General features: G+C 40.3%; 1 protein-coding gene and 1 long non-coding RNA gene across 3 annotated transcripts in view; one reads left to right on the forward strand and one right to left on the reverse strand.

Annotated features, from left to right (window-relative positions):
- olfm1b (olfactomedin 1b) overlaps positions 1-11592 on the reverse strand; it is a 27963-nt gene extending 16371 nt beyond the window's left edge. The window contains exons 1-3 of one of the 2 annotated variants that reach the window (XM_059358312.1): positions 11029-11592; positions 3947-4096; positions 2515-2670 (exon numbers count right to left, since the gene is read on the reverse strand). In XM_059358312.1, the coding sequence (XP_059214295.1) occupies positions 2515-2670; positions 3947-4096; positions 11029-11094 (372 nt within the window). In that variant the 5' untranslated portion in view covers positions 11095-11592. Of the gene's footprint in view, positions 1-2514; positions 2671-3946; positions 4097-5507; positions 6016-11028 lie in introns of those variants that run through there. The other variant, XM_059358311.1, reaches the window with a different exon arrangement.
- Positions 6100-24156, forward strand: LOC131992675 (uncharacterized). Its single transcript, XR_009396235.1, has 2 exons — positions 6100-6366; positions 23145-24156. It is a non-coding gene; the product is annotated as an uncharacterized LOC131992675 (long non-coding RNA).
- The last annotated feature ends 3006 nt before the right edge of the window (positions 24157-27162 follow it).

Here is a 27162-nt window from a genome sequence, read left to right on the forward strand (position 1 = left end):
GGTTACATGCTTTTACATGTCACACACAACAAAGTGTCTCGAATTTTACGTCTATAGTTTTACGTATAGATTTGTTGAGTAACCAAATATGCATAGACAAAAGCCAAAATAAAAATAAAATGAATAACAGCAATAATAATAATAATAATAATAATAATAATAATAAATGTATTTACGTTTGAAAAAAGCTTTAAAATGGAAAACTTTGACAGCAGTAACATGCAGGAAGAGATCAGTGGTGGGTTGGTTTAGGAGAAGGGTGGGGTTTCTTAGTCTTAATGGTGCTAAAGGTAAAATAACTGTTTGACGCCCAAATGCTCTCAGTACTGTGGCCCAGTTCAGGGGAATCTGGAATAGACCTGCCTCTTCTTCCCTGTGGCTCTCTTTACATGTCTTAAAGTTAGCCCTGCAAGCAGAAAATGACAAACTGTTGACAGGGGCTGCAGCTTGCTAACCTAGCTAACAAGGCACACAAACAAACGCACACACTTGTTATATGCACTTAGACATGTTCGACAGAAAACTGCACACATGCACTGAATGTGATGTTGGTTGCGTGAGGGTTCTGAGCATGCATCTGTGACAGGATCACACAAATGTATTGGTGCAGGACAGATGACAACATTGAAGCGTGTTAAAGGTAAGAATACAGGTAAGCTGAAACAATGCATTTGTGTGAGGAACTGCAAATAGGGTTGGGTATCAAATCTCAATGTTTTTTGGTACAATCTGAACTGTCTTTGTAGCACAGACTAACAAAAAGTTTTAAGTACTTCAGGTGGCACTGAATGTCTCGCCAAATGTATAATCTTGTTTACTTTTTCCTTGAATTTGAAAGTTATTGTACGATGAGAACTTCGTACAGCTTGAGAGCTTCTTTTGTTCAATGCAAAGATGAAAAGTGGCAGCATAATTGTCTGTTTTGCAAATTGGTTGATCATTTGAAAAGGTACAAAGTGAAGCAATTTGCATATATTAATCACTCTCTATTGCCAATGTGTGAACAGATTTAAATGTAACTCAACAATTGAGACTTTCCCTGACTTTTTTGTTTGCTAATAACTGCCTGTGAACTGATTTCGATATAAAGGATTCAGGACCTTTTTGCTGGAAAACTCTAAAGGATGTGATATTTTTGCACATTCCCAAGAACCTTGCCTCTCTTTAGAAGAACCAACAGTGTGCAACACTAGCTTGTTTGCTCACTAATTTTATTGTTAGCAAAACAAAAGTGGATATGTCAGCTGGCTAGCTTGCAAAATTACTTCACCAACTAATATGATCTATGACACAAACTTATGTACGATAACAAACACCGGAAAACACACCAAGCAATGGTGAAGTGTGGCTGGATGCAAAATTCACTACGGCCAGTCAGCTTTCTATTGACTTGCAAGACAGCTCCCTGCATGATGTGTTTTCTGTGAAACGGTATTGATTTTAGCCAACAATAAATTACGTAATGTCACAAAGCAAAAGCCTATAATTAACGATTCATTTCTACTAGCCAAGAGTGAGGCAGGCAGCAGTGGCTAACTAGCTAACTGTAACCTCAGCTAAGCTAATGTCAGCCAGCTAACTGTAACCTAGCTACTCTTGGTTGGTTTGTAACGTTAGCTAATTAAGTAATTTTACAAATGGCAAGATAGTTAGCATTATAGAGCCAACGGTCCAAATAAAACGTAGGATCATTAAAGATATCCCCAATATGATTATTATTGATTTTCCAGCATTCTATCAACATCATTCACATTCAGTTTTGTGTATGTCATGTCACTGTTTTGGCATACAGGACACAGTTTGAAATCTCTAAACTCCAGCTCCTTAATTGCGGATATTTTTTTCTCTTTCTTTGACGTAGTTGGTTGAATAAACTAAGTAAGTTGGTGATGTCACCTTGGGCTATAAGAAATTGTAATTTCACAATTTTATAGGCCAAATAAAAACATTATTTGCATTCCAAGGTGAATGGGAACAAAATTAAAGAAAAAAAGTAAAATTTTGATTTTGTAAACTACTTTGTAAACTTAGTAAACTATGACAAATCAGTCGTACTTTGGAAACATTTAAAATTATATCCCACCCTACCTGCAAAACATTTATTTAAAATAGCTTTATTCGATTTGGATTAGACAGTAAACCCTTTCAGAAAAAAAGGGTTTAGTGTCTATTATCTAATCAGATTAAACATGTGTTTCCCATGTGCAGATATCTTCACCGTTATCCGCTCAGTGTAATAAACATTATGTTGAAGTTGATTTAGGGTTCCATCTCATGGTTCTATAAAATGAGCTGGTGTGAAATAAGGATATGAATTCTTGAGTTTATGAAGGCTATACAATTATTGAACCATCTTGATTATGCATGCATTATGGATTTCTTTTGGTATGGGGTATGGTGGTTTAGTCAATTTTGAATCATCTCCACAGTGGGAACACACAAACACAAAATGGGCTAGAGAGCAGCTATGACAGAATGGCGGTTGGGTCAATGGCTGAAGATCTGTCTCCGTACCTTGTATTGCTTGGCGATGTTCTGCTTGTGGTTCTCCTCCACCTGCCTGAACTTGGACTCCAAACCACGGAGCTGGACCTCCATCTTCTCCACGTACTGCAGGTCCCGCTGGGTTCGCTGATCCAGGACCTGGATGGACTGGGTCATGTTCTGGACCTGAGGCGCCATATGGACACATTGGACTTAATCATGAAATAAGTCTTTTTTTATTACAGTTCTAATCAGAGCACTGAGCAAGAGATGCAGAGAAATCGCAACAGACTGTCAATATGTTGTTTTGGCTTGGTTTTCTTCTTGCCGTGACTCACAAACTCTGACATCAAGCCAACTAGTCAGGGGCCTCAGACACATGGTGGAAGTGCAGAATACATACTGTTAAGACATTTGGTTTCTCCAAAACTGTTGTGATGAAGAAACTCCATAAACTTGGCTCATATACTGTCATTCAGGAGGGATCTGTTGATGTCTGTATTAGGGATACACAATATATAGTGGGCCAATAAATGATTAGCCAATAATGGGAAATTTAGGTTATTCCAGATTATTCCAATAACAAATATAGCTGATTTATTATAGGTAATATTGCCAAGCCAAATTGCTTTTGTCTAGTTAAACTCTGTAGCAGTAGGTGGCAGTTTACCAGTAAAGATGTATTGACATGTTTGATTTGACAGATTATGTCAAAGTATTTCATTTGAATTCTTTGGCAAAATGCTCTATAAAAGCCAAAGTATGTTTGTGATGTAAATGAACATTTGAACTTTGGTTTTGTTGTGTTAACACTATTGATATCAGTTAGAATTTGTTAGGTAAATCATCCATCTTTGCTCGCTACACTACACCTCAGCCTTGCCTACCCCCAAGTGTGCTATATTACATTTAATGAACTTATTTTTTTAATATAAACATGAAACTATTAATTATTGTATTTGTATTGTCATAAAAAAGCAAGTAATTATCGGTATTGGCTGAAAAAAAAACTATATTGTGCATCCCCAGCCTGTTTTTGGCATGAATCAGCTACTGCATTATTTGTGGATCAACTCCATCTTTGGATAAAAAGTATTTTCCCAAAGTGGTTAAATGTCCCATTTGTGTAAATGGGGTAGCCTCAGCCTCAGCTGTATTGAGCCGGGTTGCATCATTAGATGTGTTGCTTCGAATGTGTGCAGCACAATAGAAACTCACAGAGAGTGAGTGTATAGCTGCCTCCCATGATGCCTTTTTGGTTTCCAGGGAGCTCATTAGAGCATGATTCCTATTCCTGTCCAGCGGGCAAACCACAAACATGTGTAAGCCTACGTATGTGTGCGCGCACATGTCTTCGTGTGTCACGTACTGTAGGTTTAATGGCTTAAAGGTGGCCACTCTGGGTGTTGTATGACTTTGATTGGTATGGTCATGAGCTGCTATGGTGTTAAGCGGTAATTACCTTCTCTAACAGCTGCCTCAGTTGTTTGGTGCGGGCATCCCGTGAACACATGGACTGCTGGGGCGCCACCACAGTGCAGACACACCTTCCCTCACTATCCTGGGCTGAACTGTACACCTGCCACGACTCCTCTGGGTTCGCTGGCAACACCTGAAGACAAAGGAGTAGTTAAATAAAGAAGAAGGGTAATAGAGCATGCTGGTGGAGGAGAGAGGAGAAAAAAAGAAGAGAAAAACAGCTGAGACTAAAACAGAAAAAACAAAACAAAAGGGTACCACAAAAACACATCCTTTCTGTTTGGCTATGAAATTGCAAAGGTCACATTGCTGCAATTTGCCCATTAAGTGTATTGAGCCTGCTGTGTGATGCTAAAGCTGCATTGCATTCATCACCATCTGGATGCCACAAACCACCAGGCTCCACCCGTTTGCACCATCATAGTATATTCTAAAGCCACACAAAGGGAAAATGCAGCCAATCAAGATAGCTGAATCTACTCTCATTATTCAGTGGGCTGGGTGTGTGAAAGCTCTGAGTGTAAAGTGTGACGTGTACATCAGAAACTGTTTTTTTCTTTCCCGAGAGAGTAACCTGCTGATCAGATAAGACTAAATGAGTGACTTTGAAAAAGATATTCATCACCGCATCAGCGATAAAAATAAAAAAAATCACTGGACAGATCTGCTGATTGAGTCAATTAGTGAGAAGGAGTGACTTTCACAAAATCCAAAAGGAGCAACCACAGCGGCTGCCAGTCAGCTGCACTGCTCTCCACCAAAGGTTGTGCTGACAAGACAAAGAAAATCACTATCAAGCACCTGCCTTGATATCAGCCAATTCTCTCACACTGGCCACTGACAGAGATGATCGAATCTCAAAGATAATGTAAAAATCCCTTTTCAAAATCATGGCACAAACACGCCTCATTCAGGAGAAAATATCAGTTCTCTGCATTTGACTATTTATCTATTTATTTGCCTTCAACATCCATTGTTCTAAATTCCAGTGCAAACCTCCAGTTGACAGAGCGCTCACATTATTATCCTGGCACAGAGACAGCTCAGAATCTGCCAGGAGCCCGACAGAGAAACAAAGAAACGCTTCATCTTGACTCCATAACAGTGCCTTGGCTTTGAACGCCTCTCTCATTCACAGAGACTGTGAAAGAAAGAATGAGGACTCCCGCTGCTTCAGATAGGGGTAGAAAAAAATAAGACCGCCTTGAAATTTGTCATGTCAATTGCCTATTTCTCCAACATGGATCTCTTATTTATATCAATAGCTGAGAAAAAAACCCGACCCATAACTTTCCACTTAGTGCAGGCTACTCATTTCGACAGGGAAAGCAGCCCAGTGGCAGCTGGAGCAGCATCAAACGCAGGAGGAAGAACATCTATGATGCCTCTCCAAGTCTTTTTGACTTTTGCATGCGCCTTGCAAGCGCATCACAGAATTTCTCCTCTTAATTATGGAGCAAAGCGCACATATGTTGCCTATCTTTGAATTTCAATATTCATTCAGAGAAAACAGCCAACCAGCCGCAGGAAATTTGCGCACTTACTCCTGTGCTCCGGTCTGGATACCCTCCCTGTGCCGCCGTGAGCTTGGTAGTATTAAGCCCCACCAGAGAGGGGAGGGTCTGCGACATCCAGTTGGTGATCATCGCCATGGTGCTGAGCACGACGCCGATCTTCAGCAAAGGCACCGACATCTTTGCGCGCTGCTTGGACTTTTTTTTTAAGCCGTCTTCATTCTACAGACTCCGGTGAGAAACAAGGCAGGCGAGTCATGGTGCCCAGTGCGGCTTGCTGTTTCACCCGGGACTCCGGCTCGGCTGCTCTTTTCTTGGACATCTCCAACGAAGGACTTGGCGGTGGACGAGTGTCGACCTAAAACGAAGGAGGAACGGGACGGTGATAAAAGCTGCAGCACTTGCTCCAGTGGAAGAGATAGAAGGGAAAAAACAGAGAGCTGCTGCTGGAAGCGTCCTCCGGATAGCTCCTTGTCCCGCACACTGCTGCCTCTCCGGTTCACCGTTACTATTTCGTTCACGCCCGACGGTCCGCCTCCTGCCTTGGTGCGCTCTGTGATTAAGTGCCACTGACTACACACACAGGCTGCTCCAAATGGATGAGAGGAGGAAGGAGGAGGTACTACGGATCTATCTATATCGCCAGACGCAATGATGTCAGCCAGGTTGGGGTCCGTTCATGGTAATATCTGGGATTGCGCCTGATTCGCCCATAGCTGCCCGACACTGGCTGTCCCCAGAGGGAATGACAATGAGCAGTGCGGCTGAGGTCGGCCGACACTGATGCTGAGGGATTATTTATAGCGGACAGTGACATTTCTTTCTTCACCGCCCCAAAAGGACAGGAGGCTCTCTATCAAAGAGGGGAACCTGCCCCGGATCACGCATGGTAAAGCTCATTCAAACTGACAACAATCACTGCAGCTGCATGGCAGCCCACATGTCAAAATATACATAAAACTCTTGTGCAGAATGTCGCATTTCAATGACAGAGGGGGTGTGAGGACTCAGAGTATGTTTTATTGATGGGATGCTGGATGACTTGAGCTCAAACTCAGAGCGAGCTTTTAATTTGTGTGACTCTGGCGCCATCGTGCAGCTGATTTTGGCGTTGCGGAAACCAAAAGGGAATTGATTTTAAAACGGGAAGAGGGTGCACGAAATATGCAATATATATCTTAAAATATAATGATAACGATGGATTGGGCGTGATATTACAATACAAGGAAGTAAAATATGAAAAACATTTTTTTATATTTTTAATAATTTAAAAAAAAAAAAGGGGGGGGGGGGGGGGGGGGGTGCAAGGAAGCAGCACAAAATATGCAATATATAGATTTGTTTTAATAATAAAAAAGAAGGTATGATATCAAAATGCAAGGGAGCAGCAAGAAATATGTATACATTAATATATTTAAAAAATAATGATAAAGAGGGGATGGTATTAAAATGCAAGGAAACAGCACAGAATATGCAAATATATATATTTAATAAAATCTTAAGGGTGGGTGGTTGACATTAAATTATAAGACAGTAGAAAAAATATGCAAAAATATATGTGTACATATAAAGCAAATTTAAAAAGGGGTGATATTCAAATGCAAGGAAACAGAACAAAATAAAAAATATATTTACTTTTAAAAAGTCTAGGTTAAATGCAAAGATCAGTACAGAATATGCAAAAGTCTATATTTTAAAAAATCTAAAAATAAATTATTAAGAGCTCATTGACTTTAACCCTGCCTCTCGCCCAACGTCAGCTGGGGTTGACTCCAGCCCCCCACGACCCGAGTTTGGATAAGTACTTAAGGATAATGAATGAATGAATGCATGAATGAACATTTACTTTAAATTATATAAATTGTATTTTATTTTTTGCAATCATATCGTTTTTGGATTTAAAAACTCTGTGTGTGCATTTGCAAGTGCAGTTAAATGGTGCATGACTTTGTTTAGAATGATATCTCTCAGAAATGACAAATAATTCATTTCAAAGTCATTAGCAGACCTATAGCCTTAATGCTCCAGACGATGGCCTAAATTGCAGCGATGCATGATACATGAGGTCCCCAGAATAGCATGAGTGGCTCTGTGTCCACAGCTATTTCTGTCAGCTCCATAATGCATTTTTCTGGTAAACTGAAAGATGGAGTCAAAGTTTGCACTCAGTGCCCCTCCAAAACTCTCTCCCCCTCTCTCTACTGCCTCTCTTATCTCCCCCACTTCTTTATGACCTTTGAGGTGAGAGCTCTGTAGTGATGGCTCTACAGATTACTGTGAAGTATCGACAGGGGTCAGCTCACCGCTGTGCTCTGCTGTCCTGAGTCCAGTCTGGAATTGTCTAAGACGGTGCAGTTCAGTTCAGCGCAGTGACCTCTAATGGCATAGCTTTCAAAAGGGTACTGTTAGTTTTCAAAGCTTCACAGGTGTGGATCAAATTCGGTTTTAATAGAGGTGAAACAAATGATGGAAAGTTAAGCATAAAGTCAGTATTAAACACAGCAGCATCAGGTGGAAAGCTACAGCTGCACTAAAAAAGACACCTCACTAAAAAAGACAGACTCAATAAAAAAAAAAATCAATATAGCAATCAATCAACAGAGACTATTAATCCAAAGTGATTTGTAGAGAGATTTGTCAATTAAAACCATTGAACTATGACACTTTTTGCAAAAGGGTTGATTCATAACATCTCAGATGTGCAAACATAATAAAAACAAACACTTGCACAATGATTGGATATGCAGTCTGCATAAATTAGACTGTGCAAGAGAGGTGATGATCAAATTATACGGTAACTTTAAGAGAATGCCTTCACAGTTATGTTCACTTTGCAAAATAGGACAAATAGGTGTAGATGTGCCTGGGAGGACAAACAAGCAGGAGCATCTTATAATATAACCCAATATCAAAAAGAAAGCTTCCTTTGTGTAGTATTCTGACTGGGTTATTGTACTATATTGCATCAGAACGAGCAGGTGTTCCACTGTATAAATACAGTAGGTTAACCACATTGACACACTCACTATCCACTATAATAAATGTTCATAAAGCAGCAAAAAATCACATTTCCAGCCTGCAAGTGAACTACAAAATGCACCGTATCTCCACCTACTCCTCTTCTGCTCGCCTTCTCTTTCTCTCTCCCCACTCGCTCGGTCGCTCCACCAACCATACTGAATAATAAATAGCTTCAACCCCAGCTGCCAATCACACCACGCGTATTGCAATTCAGCTCAACTCCGTCTCAGTTTCTCACATAAAACCGGATTGATTCCTCTGCTTTCACACATTAAAAATCCTAAACTGTTTCGAAAACGTTCCCTTGCTGGCGCCCTTATACTTTCAGCCTGAAATGTGGACGTGCTGGCAGAGTAGAGAGAGTTGTCTTTAGCTCTTTTTTTTAATTTTATTCATTCTTCATCGTGTCTGCCCATTTAAAATCTGAACATGTGCAGGTGTTTTAAAGTAATCCTGTGCTGAATGATTGTTTGGAGGATGAGCTTTGGTATGTGGGTTGCATGGTGTCAAAGGAGTGCCATCTGTGTTGTCAGGTGTCTGTGAGATGCTTTAGGATGTGGGCCTGAAGCCATGGGGGAGCCACTAGGTGAGGAACAGATGCCGCTCTGGCTGCTTACTATTCTTCTCTGTGTGAACGCCAAGCAGTAGCCAAATCCTTCAGCGGAGAGGGGATAGAGGTGAATAAACGCGGGCAGAATTAAAGAGGAAAGCGTGCTACTAATCAGCTCGCCTCCTTGCTCCCTCAGCCAGATGTTAAGAAAGCAGCCACAGCTGCCCCCACACTGTCTGAAACAGTGTGAGACTTTTGAAGCAAGGTGGTTAATGTGGTCATTAAGAGAGCAGCATTGTTCAGCTTCAAAAGGTCGAGGCCATACTGAACTGATTTCTCTCTCATGAGCAATCAGAAGGCTCTCTATCTCTCCGTCTCTGAAAACACCTCTCACTTTTTTTTTCTTCAAACAGAGATGTGGAGAGGCCTGGCCTTCCTACAGTGGAATGTAGGTTTCTATAGCAGAGGCTGTATAAATAGAGCCTGTCAGTGTCTCTTGTGCTTCTGTTCTCCAGGAAGCGAGCGGACAGGCGAGGCTGTGTGGACTTATATCGACTTACCTTCAAACAGATGACACGCACTCTCAGGCCATCACAGAAACACTGTCACTGTAACGCGGGGCCTCTGACCCGCACCGAACAGGACCAGAACCCGACTGTCATTAAACCTGAAGTGAAACAGGCTCTCTTTTCCTCCCTCGTCTGACTGATGGCTTTCATCAATCAGTGCAAATAGCCCCATTGTTCCATTGTGTCAGCATTTTGTGTGCACTCTGCTGCTGCACTCTATGTCCAGTTCACATTACAAGGTAGGGAGATAAAATTGCACCAGTAATAACTGTGTGTAATCCGACATGAATGCTGCTGCTCTGTGGATAAAAAATGTTCCACGCACAGCACACTGTCATTTCTCATAAATTTGCTGAAATCAATCGCTGGCATATTTGTGTCAATGCAATATTACATCAATATTGCTCCAACACATTGGTTATCAGGGCCAGCAGGGTCTGCAGCAACCTACTTCCAACTCATTTTATTGAGTTTGTCACTTGGAGTATATTACAGATACACTGGGAACAGAGATTAATTTATTGATAGTACCTCTGTGGCACGTTTTTTTTTTTCCCCTTAGTCTCCAATTACCAACCACAATTGGATTCACACAAGAGTGAAGCCCATGAAATATGACTCTCTGTTCAAGCAAGGGCAATTAAAACATCAAATTGTCCAATCCAATGGTGGCAGGGCCTGATAATAAATACATCCACTCCCTCACTCTCTCCCCCAGCCACACTGTCTGTGAGAATTTATAAAGCCAACACTTTAATGCAACAGTAACTATTACGTGTATTGCTGCAAATTGGCTTTTCAGATAGGAGGAAGTAATTACTAGTTCCAGTAAAGGATCACAGAGATGCATTTTATTGACCGGTAAATTTGTTTACTACAGCTGAGTTGGGTGGCTTTACACTGTTGGACTGAATGTTCTTTTCTCCCCTCTCAGTAAGTCACATTGTGGTCATTGAGCATGCTCAAAACACCTTCTTTGAGACACTGCATTTGATTGTGGAGCCCTGATTTAAGAGCAGCATCCCATAATTCAACAATGGCCTTTTTAAGAGACAGATACAGGCAACATATTGTCTCAGAACAGCCGTGCAGTTGATTAATCTGACCATTTGCTAATGAGCAAATTGGACACATCATGCAATAATTCCCCTCTCTATCTGGCCGGTGTGTCATCCCCGGCGGTGGAGAGACTGAGCTGGGCTTTTGCTGGATCTATCCGCGCCCGTCAAGCACAATGTATTCACATCATGTAATCCCACCCGTTAATCTGTTTAAGCGGGGGTAGAGGGCTAATTCACGGGGGCTCTTTATGCGAGGTAACCGGGTAATCTCTCGGTGGATCTGAAGTCAATTAACCGCCGGTTTTAGCTTTTTGATACAGGATGTGGAAAATGGCGTTAAAAAAACCTACTTGGGTGAGTTCTGTGCCCATGAAGATGAGGAGAATCAGAGTCAGGAGCTTGCTCGCAGGCTGCATCTCTTGCCTCCGGTGTGTGTGGACCAGCGGTCTCACATGCAGATCGAGTCCCTTTGCGTCCCCCCGCACAGCAGTCCTTTCCTCCCGGCTCTCTTTCGCGTTGCAAGTCGCTCGATTCTCTCTTTTTGCTCTTACTATTTATTTATCCCTCAGCAACCCTGTAGCAGAAAGCGACAGATCTGTTTCACGGAATCGTTTCTGTGCATATTCATTTCATATCGGGAGCCTATCTCCGGAGCCTCTCCCCTTCGCTCTTCGTGGCCGCACTTATTTATCGCTGCGACGGACTGTGATGAACATTGGGCTGGAGACGCGCAAACAGTGTCGTAGCTATACACGGCTATAAACCTTCACTCTGATATTGCCAAAAGTTTACCTCCCCGCCTCAAGCTGCCGTATAAGCTGTCGATGAAAAAATGAGAGTGACGGCGCTGTACATGGTGCTGAAAACGGAAGTTGCATCGCTATGAGAGGGAGATTTAAATTGGCAAGCGAACAAGAGGGAAATGACTTTAGAAAGGCATTTACTGTTAGTTATGGCATTATTAAAATACGGTTGCCCAATCAACATTTTATTCTTCATTGATTTTGATTAAGTGTTATTTCTTAAGTCTTAAGTGATATTTTTTCTTTATCTTATTTCATAATAAAAAAAAGGCTACTTTATAGTCCTGGCTGCATGGAAATACAAGATAAAGCAACAATGCATAAACCCAACATAGATCTTAATTACTGTAGACCTATATAAACAATGCTGCTACATGTTACATTTTCTTTAAGAATTTATGGAGTGCTCTCAATAATAAAATATGCATTAAAAAAGGCAATGTTTTCAGTAACAACCCTGCAAAAGACATTTTTTGGGGGGTCCAATGTCTTTTGAGGGATGTAGTACAGTTAGTGTTGAAATCGGGCAGCAGTGTAATAAGTATGTTGAACTTCTTTAAGTAAAAGTAGCGATTTGACACTTTAAAAAACACTCCATTCCAGATAGCTAAGAGTATTGCATTCATGTTTTCACTTAAAGGCACGTTATGCAGGAATTCTCGCTTACTGTTTGTAAACACAACATTCAAACTTTGCCCCTCCTCCACTGACTCAGTGAACAATAAGTCAAACTCTGGATTCACTCCTGTTCTGAACACGATTTACAGTTACGCCTTGCTATAAGCATGGAGTTTTTTTGGTCACTGTGATTGCTATTTTCAGAGCTTTATGACCACGCCCAGAAAGCAGAATGAGAAGAAACGGCAGAAAGAAAATACAGGCAGAGGGCAGGGTCTCTGCAGATACTGACGCTGCTACACACTTCTAGTGGGTCATATGTGATGAACAAGAGGAATTATTTTTGTATGAGTTGTTATCTTAAACAACAGCACCTTTAAAACCAGGCTATGACACAAAATTATGTGTATTAATGTAGCATAGAGATCACAAACCCATAAGGGTGGGCAGTGGGATTGGAAGTGGATGGCACGAACAAACCCAGGACTTTAATTTAGCAGATCAGTGTTTGTGTCCTGTTGTAAACCTCTTTACTCACGTTCTGTAACTGTGCCCAGTAGTTATGTAGTAGTTATTTTATGCCTTAATAAGTTGTTTATTGCCTAAACCTTACCAAGTAGTGCCATGCCATAATGTTACCAATATGTATACCAACATCTTTCCGTTATTTTGTAGGATATTATCGGAAAAATGTATCACTTACTTTCTCGTAAGAAGTCATTTAAACCCACAGCTCATGCTGCCAGCCAAAAATGTATGCATCTTCAGCAAACCACAGAAACATGTATCTGAAACATTTTTTTTCTTTTTGACTGGGGGCTGCTATTGGGTGGGCAATGACACCAGCCAACAGAGGACTTTGAAGCAGGGGCTCAGTGCTTTTTAAGCCTAACCCTGCTCTTGAAGTTTAAAACGGCGATCGTCATGTGTTCACAACATGTTATGGTCACCACATGTTGCTGGCAAGTATCACAATGACAATGGGTTGTAGCAGTTGAGAAATGTTCAAATTCAACATGTTTGTTATTTAAAATGTAGACATTTAATGCATCTGTGGTTTGCAGAAATATAAAAATGCAAACATTTATTCAGGTGACTGAGTTGGAACCTGTTCATGAGAATATGTTGGGGGTCTTTTTATTCAAATTGTTCATGTTAAATATAATTGGAAATATGTTCATATCAATTTCTGGCCCCTTCAGAGATCTAGACTGTGTGTGTGTTTGTCAGGTCATCAGTATGCTTTAAGCCTGGAGCTATGCAGAATACTACTTTGAAACTCGCTGTGAGTGCAGCCCAGGACCATTGTGAATGTCAACAATAGCCTCTTAATTGGGTGGTCATGTGAGTCTGAAGCTGCTCTGCTTCTGCCTGTCTGCAACTGTCTGAACCACATTATACACTAATAGCTCAGTGGCATGTAGATAGACTCTCAGCTGAAAAGAATTCTCTTTTGGTGGCACTAAGATGCATAAATCACGTCAGTAATGGAACCAGGGCAAGTTCATATCTGTATTCTCTAGTGTGGCCACTCATTTGTCTATTAGCAGATTTTGGCTGGTCTCTGCACCTGAACACAGTAAGCACAAGGTCAGAAGGAGAAGAGCTCTAAGCATAGGATAATGATTCTCAGGATAGTGAGTTAAAGTGCAGTGCACCTGCTTCTTTTGCAGCTGATTGCACTTGCAACTTCCATGATGCTTTCCATCAGGCGTGTGCATGCGTGCACTAATGCATGTGTGTTTGCGTGCTACTGGCAGTGCTCAGAGCAGTAGTTTGAGCTCACTCAATGAGGATTTGATTACGGGGCAGGGGAATGAGATAGTGCGAGTAATGAAAGTGGAATGCTACCGACACGAAGAGGAACATTTGTTTGTCGGCAGGAGTCCTTCCCAGCGTGGTGGTACACAGCCCACACACTGGACAGCAGGAGACACCTCTCACTGGCACTTTGGCCAATTTTAAAGTTTGTCCCTGTAGCATAAAGCCACAGTGGATACCACCAACGAGCACAGCCGACCCTTTGATCATGCTTGATGAGATGTTTGGGTATAAAAGAGACGCAAGGAAGTAACAGGAACGGCACTGTGCATGCGTGTTTGTTTGTCTTCGGGTGTTTACAGAGAGAAGACACCCGGCTCCGTTAATTAACACATAGCCGTCTCTGGCATATTTTTTTACCTTTTGCAAAAATAAGAATCCAATTATGGTGACAGGTTTGATTATTTTGCTAGTTAGTGTGAAGTGAGGACAAGATAATGTGTCTCCACACTTCTTTGTATTTTGATGCTAGTAGACAGTGGTGAACAAGTGATCAAAACAGGCAATAGGAGCGGATCGAGCATCTCATGAATGGTTTGTAGTTATTCCTACAAAAAGAGATACACATGAATTACTTGCTTGAAACAAACGAAGCAATGGGACGATATGAGCCACAAGGGTCCCCCATAGGGCGGATAGGAGTGCTGGTGGATGGCACAACAACCAGGGATTTTCAACCTGTTTGTGTTTTGTTGTTGGAAGTTATGGCAGAAATAGTGTTTTTAAAGCCTAATCTTGTTCTTTTAACCTAACCTTAACCAAGTGGTTTTGGTGCCGAACTATAACCAAGTGTTTAAAACAGCAGTCAAAATGTTTAAAACATGTTGCAGCTGTTTTGTGTTCGCACAGTGGTCATCATGCATCATATTTTGTATGATATCATACAAATCATGCAGCAAAAGTTTTCATAAGAAATCATTCAAAATCCTGTTGTTGAGAATACGTTTGAGCACCACTGTGAATAGGAAAAAAATCAGTGAAAAAGCTGTTCAAACACAGAAATGCTGAATGGGTATGTTGATTTAATGTGGTCGCCTATATGGATATTTCTCCTCAAAATTTATTTCCAACCGGTTGAGCTGAAAATGCAAATTGCCAGATTGTCTTGTTTGCATGCAGATGTATGTAAAATGTCTTCATTACAGGTGCATCGAAGGGGAAATCACTCTGAGTAAAATGCATGTGCTGCATTAGCGCTCTGAGAAGTTGCATTGAATTTGTGAGGTGATTGAGACTGATTGAACACCCCCATCCACACACACTTTCTCTCACACTTTCTCTCACTCTCTTTGCTTCATTTTGCGCTTCCAGAATTCACTAAAAAGCTGTGATTTCGCATCCAAGTTTCACAGAAAAATGGATTAACCTTCCAAAAATGTCTTCTCATTTGAAAGAGGCCCAGTTCTTTTTTACCAGTTGAGTTCTTTTCTCCTTCCCAGTTTGTTTTTTTGCGAGCGTACAGAGAGTGTGTGTGTGTGTGTGTGTGTGTGTGTGTATGTGTGTGAGAGAGAGAGCGAGAGAGAGGGAGCAAGAGAAAGTGAGTAAAAAAGCTCCAGTTTAAATTTAGGTCCCAGTAGCATTTGTGTCTTTCCTCTCAGGCACGCTGCCATTACCTCCCCCTTTCATCACTTTCTCTCCCTCTGCTCTCTGCAGGGTTGATGCTACAGATAGCTATCAAAGATATGTTTCACACGTCTATTGTATCTCAGTCATGCTGCGATCATTCAGTGTGTGGCAGACCAGGTCTGTATGGGTCCAGGACCTTGATCAGCTATGCACTGAAAGAGGGAGCTGCAAATAGGTATGAATTAACAGCCCTCTAAGTGTTGATCTTGCATCAGTATTAATGCATTGGATAATCGCACTATCTGCATTCAGCCTTCAGACCTTGGGAGGATAAAAATGCCCCAGAGCTGTTCAGAGAACAAGAAAGAAAAGAGGAGAGGAGGAGGAAGGAAAAAAGAAGGTGAAAGAAAAGTGAAGTAAAGTAAAAGGAACAAGGACAAAAAGATCTATCCATCCATCCATCTATCATTTAAAAAAGAATGAACAATTACCATTTTTCCTCTGAATAGAACCAACGCCTCTGCAGTTATTGAGTTTTATGTATCTGGCATTTATGACACGCTGCCTTTCAGAAACTGGAGACATTTAAGGCCATCAGACAAACACAAATATTCTGGCATACAGAGCACAAATTCTAAATTCCTCCTATTGAATAAAGTGGTCTGATTAATCATTTTTCATTCATTTATCTCCACTCGGACATATTTGTGTGGAATCCAAAAAACACCCGATTTGTTGCCCGATGTTAAGGATGGTTTTCGGTCTGGAGTGATAGAGACAGCCCCTCTACTGCAAAACATTAGTTCAGATGATTGCTCTACACGATTGTATACCAGCTGAGGGATATTAGACTGTGTTTATAGCATCAGGTGCACACACGGAGGCAAATACCTCTCCCTCATGGTGCTCCCATACTGCTGGATGGTAATGTCACTAGACACACTGCTGGAGCAATTCAAGAGCGATTTAAATCGATGTCGAGATGAAGTCAAACACATTATAACGGCCTCTCCAATCATCACATCCAAAAATCATTAAAGCTTTATGGGAAGTTCGGAATCACAGAGATGAATTACATCGTTAACATCTAACGTCCATGACCTAACCTCGTTCATCAAAGAATTGGAGGCTTTCCTTCTGTAAGGATGGACTTATAACACACTAAATACAGCTGCAGACTTTATTAACAGAACACAAAACAGTTTTAGACATTTCTGCAATTGGCGGTTCGCTCCAGGTTCATTACGATTAGGCTACAAAACTACTTCTCTAAGGTGAGTAAAAAAAAGTGCCTTATTATGGAATTGGCTTTATGAAAGTTGGTTAGAATAGTTAAATAAATGCACTTAAATGCTGGAGGTGAAGTTGTTAAGATGTGAGTACCAGAAGTAATTTAGGCCACCTAAAGATGTGATGCACATAAGTTTAGTGACGTTACTTTGAATAACAACACTGACTTTTGTTTTCACTTGGGACAATAACTCCGATGTCCCGAGTTGAAGACCTGGGTTTGTTCGAATGGGCCATTCAATGGGCTGATAACACCCTACTCGCCCTACCAGCTGGTGGAGCAGGCCCCTACTTGCCCATACCTATGGGATGACAAACGGCCATCCAAACGTTGGAAAACATCCAAATCGGGTGCACAGGAAGCGCTTTGCATGCTCCTCCACAAGAGTGATACGAGATATTCAAAGAGTCTGGTGTCTTTTTCTTAGTCTTTACAAAAGAAAAATACAAGAGAAACAGTGTGAGAATTGGAATAAACCAGTGAGTTTGTCTGCCCCACTGTAAGCTGCAAACATTAGCATGTTAATTAGCAGCACAGCAGTAAACTTAAGGTTACTATCCAGTATGCTCTGGATGCTATGACAATATAAACTATGAGCCTCTGGTCAGAGTTCACTGTAATGTTAACATCTCTGTACTGATCTGTAGCCCAGGCATTTGCTGAGATAGTTTTATGTTAAATACATAACACATCAGTTAGTCCTAATCTTCAGATAGTTTTCTCTTGCAACATGAAAATAAAAACAATAAAGCATATTTACTTCTTTTTTTAAGCCATTTGTAAGCAATTTTAGTCTCTTAACCTAATCCTAACCCTAGATCAGCTCATATTAAGTGAGTGCAGCCTTGGAGAACAGGAGACCCTGGGAAGATTAGACCCTTTGTCATGTTCTTGTTATGTGCCATATATATCTGGGGAGCATAGGAAACATAGGAATGACCCGATACCAGTGACAGGTGGCAAAACTGACATTTGCTGAACAGCAGAATTAACAGCCTGCTTATGCCTACCTCTGTGTGAAATCATCCTTCCATAAATTACAAAGAAGAGTGGTAAATCTGCCTTATATTAATATATACTGCATATGTGTCATGCAAGAACAGAAAACTTGACAGTTATTAAGGTAGGCGTCTTGTAGAAAAGGTCAGTTTCCCCTCCTCCTGCCCCTGACTCCATCATCTGCTTAAAAGCATGCAGATGTACAAATAATGGAGACATTTACGTGAGCTGATTATTCTGTAGGTGGCGTAGGCTGCTGTCAGTGTTGCTGAACCCACACACAGTTTGCTGCGGTAAACAGAGGCAACTCAAGGCCCTGGGGTGGAGGAGCCTACAGGCCAGCCCTCAGGCCCTGCCTTTGATTCACTGTCTAAGCACTGTGATTTGACTAATGCAGACATTTACAACAACAGCATAAAAACTGTAGAGGCAAATAATATGCATATCACGTGTACAACTTCAACCATAATTGCAGCGACTCCAATAAGATCCAGACACACTCAATGTGCGACGCTCTTGCTCTTTTATTTAGCACTTCCAGTCTGGTAAACTGATGGTATGTGCTGCTCACAACCACATAGTCAAACATCTTTACAGTTGAGTGACTGTCTGGGTTTAGAAGGTTTCAAAGTGTCTATATTAGCCAATTTGTTTTCCACTGTGTCCATTCAGCTCATTCAATCCTCTATTTAAACTGAGGTTTGTGTATTTCTCCCTTCATTTCTTAATCATCCGTTCCATTTATTTCTTTATTCACTACATCCAGTGTTCTGTGCGGAGATATTATCATCTCCACTCAGACCGCACTGTCTTTCTCCATGTTTGTCTGCCCCTGAATGGCTGCAGTGCAATTCGTTTGTTGTTGTTGCTGGGGGGCTCATGTCAGAGAACGACTGCTATGGCTCTGATTTATGCGTGTGTGAGCGTGTGTGAGCGTGTGCGTGCGCGTATGTGTTTTAGTGACATGCCACTGCTCACAGACCCTGGAGGGACCTCTCTGCCACAGAGGTCCATGCATCATAATGCATCAGCTATATACAAAATTGATGACCAGAGGTTATGTAGGTCAGGCCAGAATGATGCAGCAGACATGCACAGAGGGACACTGACAGACAACAGGACGCGGGGAGAAGCTGAACAGCCTGGAGGCCATCATGGATAAACAGAAACCAACAAAAAAAAAAACAGTCAGAGGAAATGCAGCAGGAGACGGACTGATGGGCGAGAAAAACAAGACAGTGAGGCGACTAGATTGGAGGAGAAGGACGGGGAGAGCTCAGTCGTTCTTGATGTTAGTATTTCTGTCATACGGTACCATCCTTTGTTTGCTCATCACACTCAGCATCTCTGCGTGATTCTTGTATTCATGTCAGAGCTAATTACAGGACGATGCAGCCAGTTGCCAGATCAGTAGTTAGAGGACGGAGCTGCGTCTCAGCAATGTGCTTTCCACCCTACTGGGTTGCCAGATTTGTGAGTGTCTTAATTATGCCGTATAAGCTCGCAGCAATGCCTCACCTTCTGCGTGTCCTCGAATAATAGCGTCGCTAGGCTACAGATTTCTTCAGCACGTTTGCCTTGAAGGTCAATGCAGTATGTTTTATCAGTCATTTAAAGGCTTGTTACTGTAGTTGTGTAAAATACAGCAGTGCAATCAACACTCTGTCGTTTACAATCACTGTAAATGTCATGACTAGTGATGTGGTGATTATAATTGCTCTAATCAATATTTTTAGATCAACAATGGATCAAATTATTACATATATTTGAAAGGTCGCTTGGAGTGTCAAACTAAGAGATAATTATCCCCTGACTCTGCACTTCCCCTCTCTTCTACTGACTGTTTAAGCATTTTTTACTCCATTGTTTTGGTTTATTTTTCTGCTCTAATCAGGATCATTACTTGACTCATGGGCAGATAAACTATATGCTACCTGCCTGCTGCACCAAACAGCAGACAGTCCAAGTTAGTGTTTAGCTGGTGAACATAGTGAAACATTTAGCAGCCAAACATTGAGATATGTCCTTCAGGAGTTGGCGAAAAGCAAAACTCGGGTAAAAGAAGAGCATACTCTACTATAAGTAAAAGTCCTGCATTCAGAACCTTACTTAAGAGTAAGTAAGTATTATCAGCAGAAAATTTACATAAAAGCATGAAAAGTTAAAGTAATCATTATGCAGAAATATAGTCCCTGTCAGTGTTTGACTATTATATATGCATGCAAAAGGCCGCACCATCTTTCTACATAGGAGCAAGACACAGACTTTAGGCCTGTTTTTTAGTGGTCTTATTTCTTGTTAGTCATATAGTGTGTGTTTGCAGCTATTTTGCAACTCTTTGTAGTCTTTTGGGGGTAGTCATTACATTATTTGTGGTCATTTTGAGACTTCCTGGCTTGTATGTATCTTTGAGTGGCATTTTGTTGGTAAAAACAATACATTTTTTGACCCCTTTCTATACTGTTGGGTAGTTTTATTAGCAGCAATGCATCAAATTCTACAAGATAATCATATGATTGTAGCATCAATGTCCGGAGAAAACCATAAACGTCTAAAAATGTCAACTTTTTATGGAGAAACAGCTGTTTTTTACTTTGTGGTGATGCATTTTCCATCTGATCCAAGAGGGATTTTAAATAAATAAATAAATAAATAAATATTTAAATAATTTATTCATCTTAGGAAGGATTAAATTAGAATATCATGGAAAAGTCTATTTCCAGTAGTTCAAGTCAAATAGCCCCAACAGTACCCAAGTATTGAGTGCATGGATGGACATACTTTTCAAAGGCCAACATTTCCATAATAAACATACTTTTTTAAATTGGTCTTTCGTAACATTCAACATTTTTGAGACACTGAATTTTAGGTAATTATAATCATTATAATTAGAAAAATAAATAAATTAAGACATGAAATGTTTCATTATGTGTGTAATGGGCCTATATAATGTGTTATTTCCACTTTTCGAATTGAATTACTGACATAATAAACTTTTCTATGATATTCTAATTTATTGAGATGCACCTGTAAAAGGTATTAAAAGGTTTAAAGTTGTAGTTGAGTAAAAGGTACCATACTTGCCTCTGAGATGTCATGGAGTAGAAGTTTTAAGTTTCATAAAATAGAAATACTCTAATAAAGTACAAGCAGCTCTCATTTTTACCTATGAGCAGTACTCCAATGGGCAGTACTTTAGTTACATTCCACTGCGGCATTTATCAGATGCCCAGAAATGTAAATGAGCTTCATATCTGGATTGAATGTGTAAATAGGCAACTGTTTGCTAATATGCAAGCCAAGATAAAAGATGGTAATGTGTCCGTGCAGCTTGTTTTACTATTCCAACAAATCAGGTACTACCAGTTGTACCAAAAAGCTGAATTTATTCTTGCCAGTTCGTGTAATATATCCCCAACAGTATAGAACACAAGAGTTATTTGTTCTCTTTGCTGGAGCCTCAATCAGTACACAACATTTGGTTGATCTCTCTCAGCAAATTATATCTCACAAGTTATAATTGTCTGGAAATTGGATTTGCAAGTCTGACACTGTGTAACTGTTTCATACATAAATTGTTCAATTATACATCACGAGTCAAATTGGTTGAACAGCACACGCGCCACAAGAAAATGAATGCCGAGATGAGTAGACAAGAAAAGTTATTTAGTATTCAAAGTTGGTCCAGGGGAAACTTCGCCAAACTGCTTGCAGTGATTTATGAGGCTGAATATGTGTGATTTGTTCTTGAGAGCAAAAAACTGCCCTCTCAGTTTAATAGCGATTTGAATGCGTCTCAGGATTCCTACATGAACATTATACACTGGCACTGTGGAGTTCAGTTAAACACTATTTCAAAGCCCATCAAAGGGAGCATTCGGATTATAGTGATGTATTTGCTACTCTGAGACATCACAGTGTGAGTGTTACAACTTCAAAGTGGCGACTGCAAGTTCCATTGGCTCGAACACTAGGGTGCCATAGAAACCAGAAGAAAAAAATCCCTCTGTGTGGAAAGAAAGACGGCCCCGTGAATCAGATGGAGCTGAACATCTTTTAAAGTGTTGTATGAGGATAACCTTTCTAACATCCAAAAGGAGCTCTGGCTTTTATCAGAATACTCTTTCCTATTTACAGGCTGTTTTGACATTTGAAGTCAGTAGTACCTTGTTACATTCTCATGAACACCTGTTTGATCTTAACGCACCTCTGTGAGGCTTATAATGTGTGATTTGGGAGTTTTTTTTAACATGGGGGCCAGTAGTGAGCAACTCCACTGGTTGCTGAAAGAAGTCTGATTGTATAGTAAGTCTATGAGAAAACGACCCTACTTCTTACTTGATTTATTACCTCCATTAACATTTTACTAACTTTTTTTTGTCTCAATCACTTGTTTCAAGTCTCTATCAATACAGTATGATATTCATTTTGTAAATGATGGTCCCATTAAGAGTAAAATAGATGATCAACCAGGGTATGTTTTCGGGTGTAGATAACTTCTGATTTACACGTTTATATAATGGCATCCTATCAATCAGGATAAAGGCATTGCAAAGGGTATCCATGGTACTGTGTACATTTTAAATGGGCGTTTTGTAAATAGTAAATGGGGTGCATTTATATAGCGCTGTTGTAGAAAATCTTCAAAGAAAAACACTTGGATTTCTGAATGTTGAAGGATGTGATATTACTGTAAACTGTAAAGTGACTTGAGTTATGATCATAGTTCTCACATGTCAAATGACTTTACCTTTCATAAATATACTAGTATGGTTTGAAAATCACATTACAGTAAATCAAAGTTGCCATGATTTGAATATGACCAGCGAAAATTAATTAATAATTCTGCACAGACAGGATGTGTAGGAATGACACAGTAAACAATGAGCTCTCAGGAGATGGGTGGTGGTGTATGAAGGAGGAAGTGAGACTCTCAACATTAGAGGAATGTGTGGAGAGCTTTGGAGAAACAACCACTCACACCAAATGCTAAAATATCCTTAAACCTGAAACTATCCCCACTACATTTAAGGCTGAGGATGAGTCCAGGGCCGGGCTGAGGTCCATACTTCTTTTGATCATAAATAATAAAATGTTAACTGGTAACTTTCACACAAGTGAAATCCTGAAGGTGTTCAGTGAGCAGCTGCATGCTACCATGGCATGACAGAACAGACAGGTGTTTAGTATGTAGTTAGCTGTAGTTTCAGAAATATTGTTGTACATTCATTTACATTTTGCATAGGGGGCAGTCTGTCATGGGATTGGGTGAACCAAATTTTAGAGTAATGAAGAGCAGTTTTGGCTAAGGCATTAATCAGTTTAATTCTGGTTTCCTTTGACATGTTGCATCGTATCCATGCTGAAGAGACAAACGGACCTGTTTCCACCGCCTGCCTACATGATGACAGAGACATTTCAGACTATATGGCAGAGTGTGAAGGGCTTTAAAAACATGGCAAATGGACAATCCAGGAAAAAAGTAATGGGACATTTAGCAGCATCACAATGAAGGAACTTGGACTGAGCAGAGGACATCGAGGGACGCCTGAAGGAACGGAAGTGCACCACACAAACTGTTTTTTTTTGTTTTTGTTTACAGGACACTACCGTATATTAACTTTGATTAACTTAACTTAAATACATTGTAACACAGTTCCACAGTAATGTTCAGCAGTACACATTTTATACATCTAATATCCTCCATAGTTATGTTACTTGATTTGTCTAGAATACTCAATTAATTTGACTTGTGTTGTGTCTTACATGTAACATTGTATTGGTTTGGTAATCCTGTTCAGTGATGTGGTGACATGTATCAGTGTATGGCCGCCAGGCGGGTGGGACCGCAGTTCGACTTTCCTCATAAACATGACAGCCTGTATGAGGTTTTCACGAACTGTACACTGAGCCGCATCTTACAAACAGAACATATAGAAGTGTTTTATCATTGTTTATAATCCACCTGTGTATCTCATGATAAGGATTATGTTGTGAATTAATTTGAAGATGTATTAAAATATCTGACATATAGCAGTTTAAATATGCATCAAACATGTTTTGATAAACACAGAAATCTGACCAACAGTCACAGTCTCTTTACAGGAAACTTCTGCTTGATTAAGGTCAGAGCAGCTCTGATTTAGGAAATCCCAAGTGTGCTCTGATATCAAAAGTGGAACATAACAGGAAATGACAGGACATTAAACTTTAGTGACACAGAAATAATGAGGCACGAACCTGCAAAATAAAAAGAGACACAGGGTGTTGTCTCGCACAGAGTTGTTCTACCATTTGGATTTGTCTGTCACCTTTGAAATCTGTATCTGTTTTTGATACTTGCAAAATAAATCCCGCACAAAGACTGTAATTCGAATCTACCTGGTCGTCAAGTGTTTTTCTTTAAAGATCTTCTACAACAGCGCTTTTATCCAAAGCGCTTTACACTACACACTACGCTCATTCACCCATTCACACATACATTCATACTGGTGGCCGAGGCTACCAGGGCACACTGGTGCCACCTGCCACCATTGGGAATTTATTCACACACCGATGAACGCAGCATCGGGAACAATATTCACAGTGTGTTATCCATGTTTTTCAGAATTAAATCATGCAAGTACATTTTGTTTTAAGCCTCATTTTGGCAAGCCAAAATTAGCATCTCCTTTAATCTAACTGTTAATATGAATTACAGATGCACCTCATGACATAACATTTGGTACGCGGTAATGCCAAGTATACTAGATAAAAGGAAGATTCCTCATTACAAGCTTCGCCACTGCTAGGAAATTTCTTTTGCCAAGAGTTTGGCTAGCAAAAACGCTTTCTATTGCCAGATCTTGCAAGAGTGTGTTGCTGGGACAGACAGGTCATGAACAAAGTTAATTTTGAATTAAAATTGTTCCAATTTTTTCTTTGGGGACTCTGGAGCAAAGAAATCACTAATAATTAGGGTTGCAAAGGGTTGGAAAATTTCAGGTAAATTTCCAGAAACTTTCCACTGGAAGTTAAGCTGGGGAACTTTGGAAATACAAAAAAACAAACAAAAAACCCCATGACATTTCAACAGATTTATTTGTAAGTGGAATGTTATCAAGTTTTAATTATTTTATAATACAAAAAATTATTTCATTGAACAACAAAAACATGAATGTTGAATTAAATATTACTCATCCCCACTCTCAAAAAATCCCCCAGAAGCCCCATTCAACATGTAAATGTTGAATTGAACATGTGATGGAGTAATGCAAAGTGCATGTAGGGGGCGTGGCCTCAGTAGACCTACAATAAGCAGTGGGCTATGTGCATGTATAGCAGAGATATTCAAGTGTACTTGCATGAAATCTGGTTGTTTTAGTCAAGATTGTGCTCAAGAAATATATTTTCCCCAACTATATTTAAGTTCCCTGTTAGGGGCCAACCTTGGATTTTGTAAATTCTTGGTTAATTCCCATAAATTCCCATGGAAAGTTTCCAACCTTGAAAATTCCAGGAATTTTGTAACCCTGGTAATAATCTGTGCTAATTTTCACTTATCCATTGGAGTTAATAGACACAACACAGGCCACTAGTCTCCTAAAAGGCTGTGTGGCGGTAAAACCCATGTGAATAGATCAAGGTACAGTGAACCATCTCGCTTCTCAACTGTCTCGGGTCCTGCCAGGCGTGTAACCACACTCTCATCCAAATATGGTCGCTTCTGGCTCCAAAAAACAAAGATGGTGACGTCCAAAACTTGAGGCTTCAGAACAATAGTACATAAACCAATGGGTGATGCTACTTGCACTTTTGTTATACAGTCTATGGTTTAAAGATGTTTAAAGAGAATTTGATGTGACTATTGTAATTTTTGAGGCAGTTGGTGGTATAATAATGGATTTCAGTGTGTTATAAACTGCCAATAATATTTTTGTCCACCTCTCCTGAAAGTACGTCTTCAATCAAGTTCAGACACCCTGGTATTTTCCCTGGTTTCTATATCTATGTCTCCCCTCTGTCTTTTCTCTGTGTGTGACACAATTTTCATCTTTTTGTGCTGTATCTGGAGGGTGCCAAGGCAGGGGAATTCATCATCCTAATGCGCCGTGTATAAGCACTTGTTAAAAACCCCACACTGCATTTTTTCGATATTCATCACGGTTGTAATATTTCTGCTTTGGGTGCCTAAGGCAACTTCTGCAGCCGGTCAAAGAGCATCATTGAAAAGAGTGAAATCAAGCAATATCTGGTGGAACTCCCAGATATGAAAGAGATGGCTATTGAGGAACACTGTTTTTGCTGGAGGAGAGATCCAACACATGCACATAGCAGCCAAGGAATATAATGTGTGAAGATTTTTTTAACCATTTTACAAGCATTTAAAAAATTAATGCAGGCACATTACAACTAAATCAATGTGCGGTAAAATGATTCCAGCAATTATCCAGCTACTATGAACAGACTGTACTCAAATAGAGTGTATGCATAAGCATGAATGTTCATTTATCTACTGTCAGAAAACACACAACCTTACTGCAAACAATTAATTTCTTCAGGGTACCACAGATGTATTCATGTGTTCATATTATGATCAAGATTGAATGTCTTACATATTAATTTTGTACCACGCCACCTACATCTTCATCGCACAAATTCCAAAGCACATAATGCAACTGTGCACACAAATGGAATACGGCCACACACAGTTGCATAAAAAGCCAGCAGCTTGCCTATCTAAATCTAATTTCCTTTGACTTGTTTATAGCCTTTGTGCCACACACAAACAGAGACACACCTATATGCATTAAAAATGGAATGAGTTTCCCCGGCTCTATGGATGATAATGATGCTGTTTAACTGTTTGCTTTGCCGATGCCCCCCCAAGCAATGCAGTCCCATGGGTTTGTGTGGGTGCCATTAAAGCCACGTAAATGTCATCTAGGGGGATAAAATACCCTTGGTTTCAAAAAGCTGCTCGACTGTGTTTCTTTCTTCTTCTTTTTGTGTCAAAATGTGGAATGTGCAATTGGTTCTCTGATATTGCAAATTAAATCCTTGGGAGTTTCCTTATTTTCCTATGTGCTGTGTGAGGTTTGTAGCAACATTATATATAAACAGAGTAGGGTATGTTATAGCTACTATGAATGATATCTTAGAGAAAAGCAGTATTTTCTGTGTGTTGTTGTAATTCAGGTCGTTCACATAGATAGTTTGGAGCTTTGCCTTTGTAGGAATGACTACGAATTTCCTAGATATCCCATAAAAATGTGTCCATTTATGTAGCATACACACTGTTGAGGAATTAGGGACTGACAGGAGGAGAGGTGAATGGCAAACCCAGTGCACAGGAGACTGGTTTGTGTCCTGTGGGAAACTTCTTTACTCATGTTCAACGTCACAAC

The sequence above is a fragment of the Centropristis striata genome, chromosome 19 (assembly GCF_030273125.1).
Source record: "Centropristis striata isolate RG_2023a ecotype Rhode Island chromosome 19, C.striata_1.0, whole genome shotgun sequence".
Classification (NCBI taxonomy): domain Eukaryota; kingdom Metazoa; phylum Chordata; class Actinopteri; order Perciformes; family Serranidae; genus Centropristis; species Centropristis striata.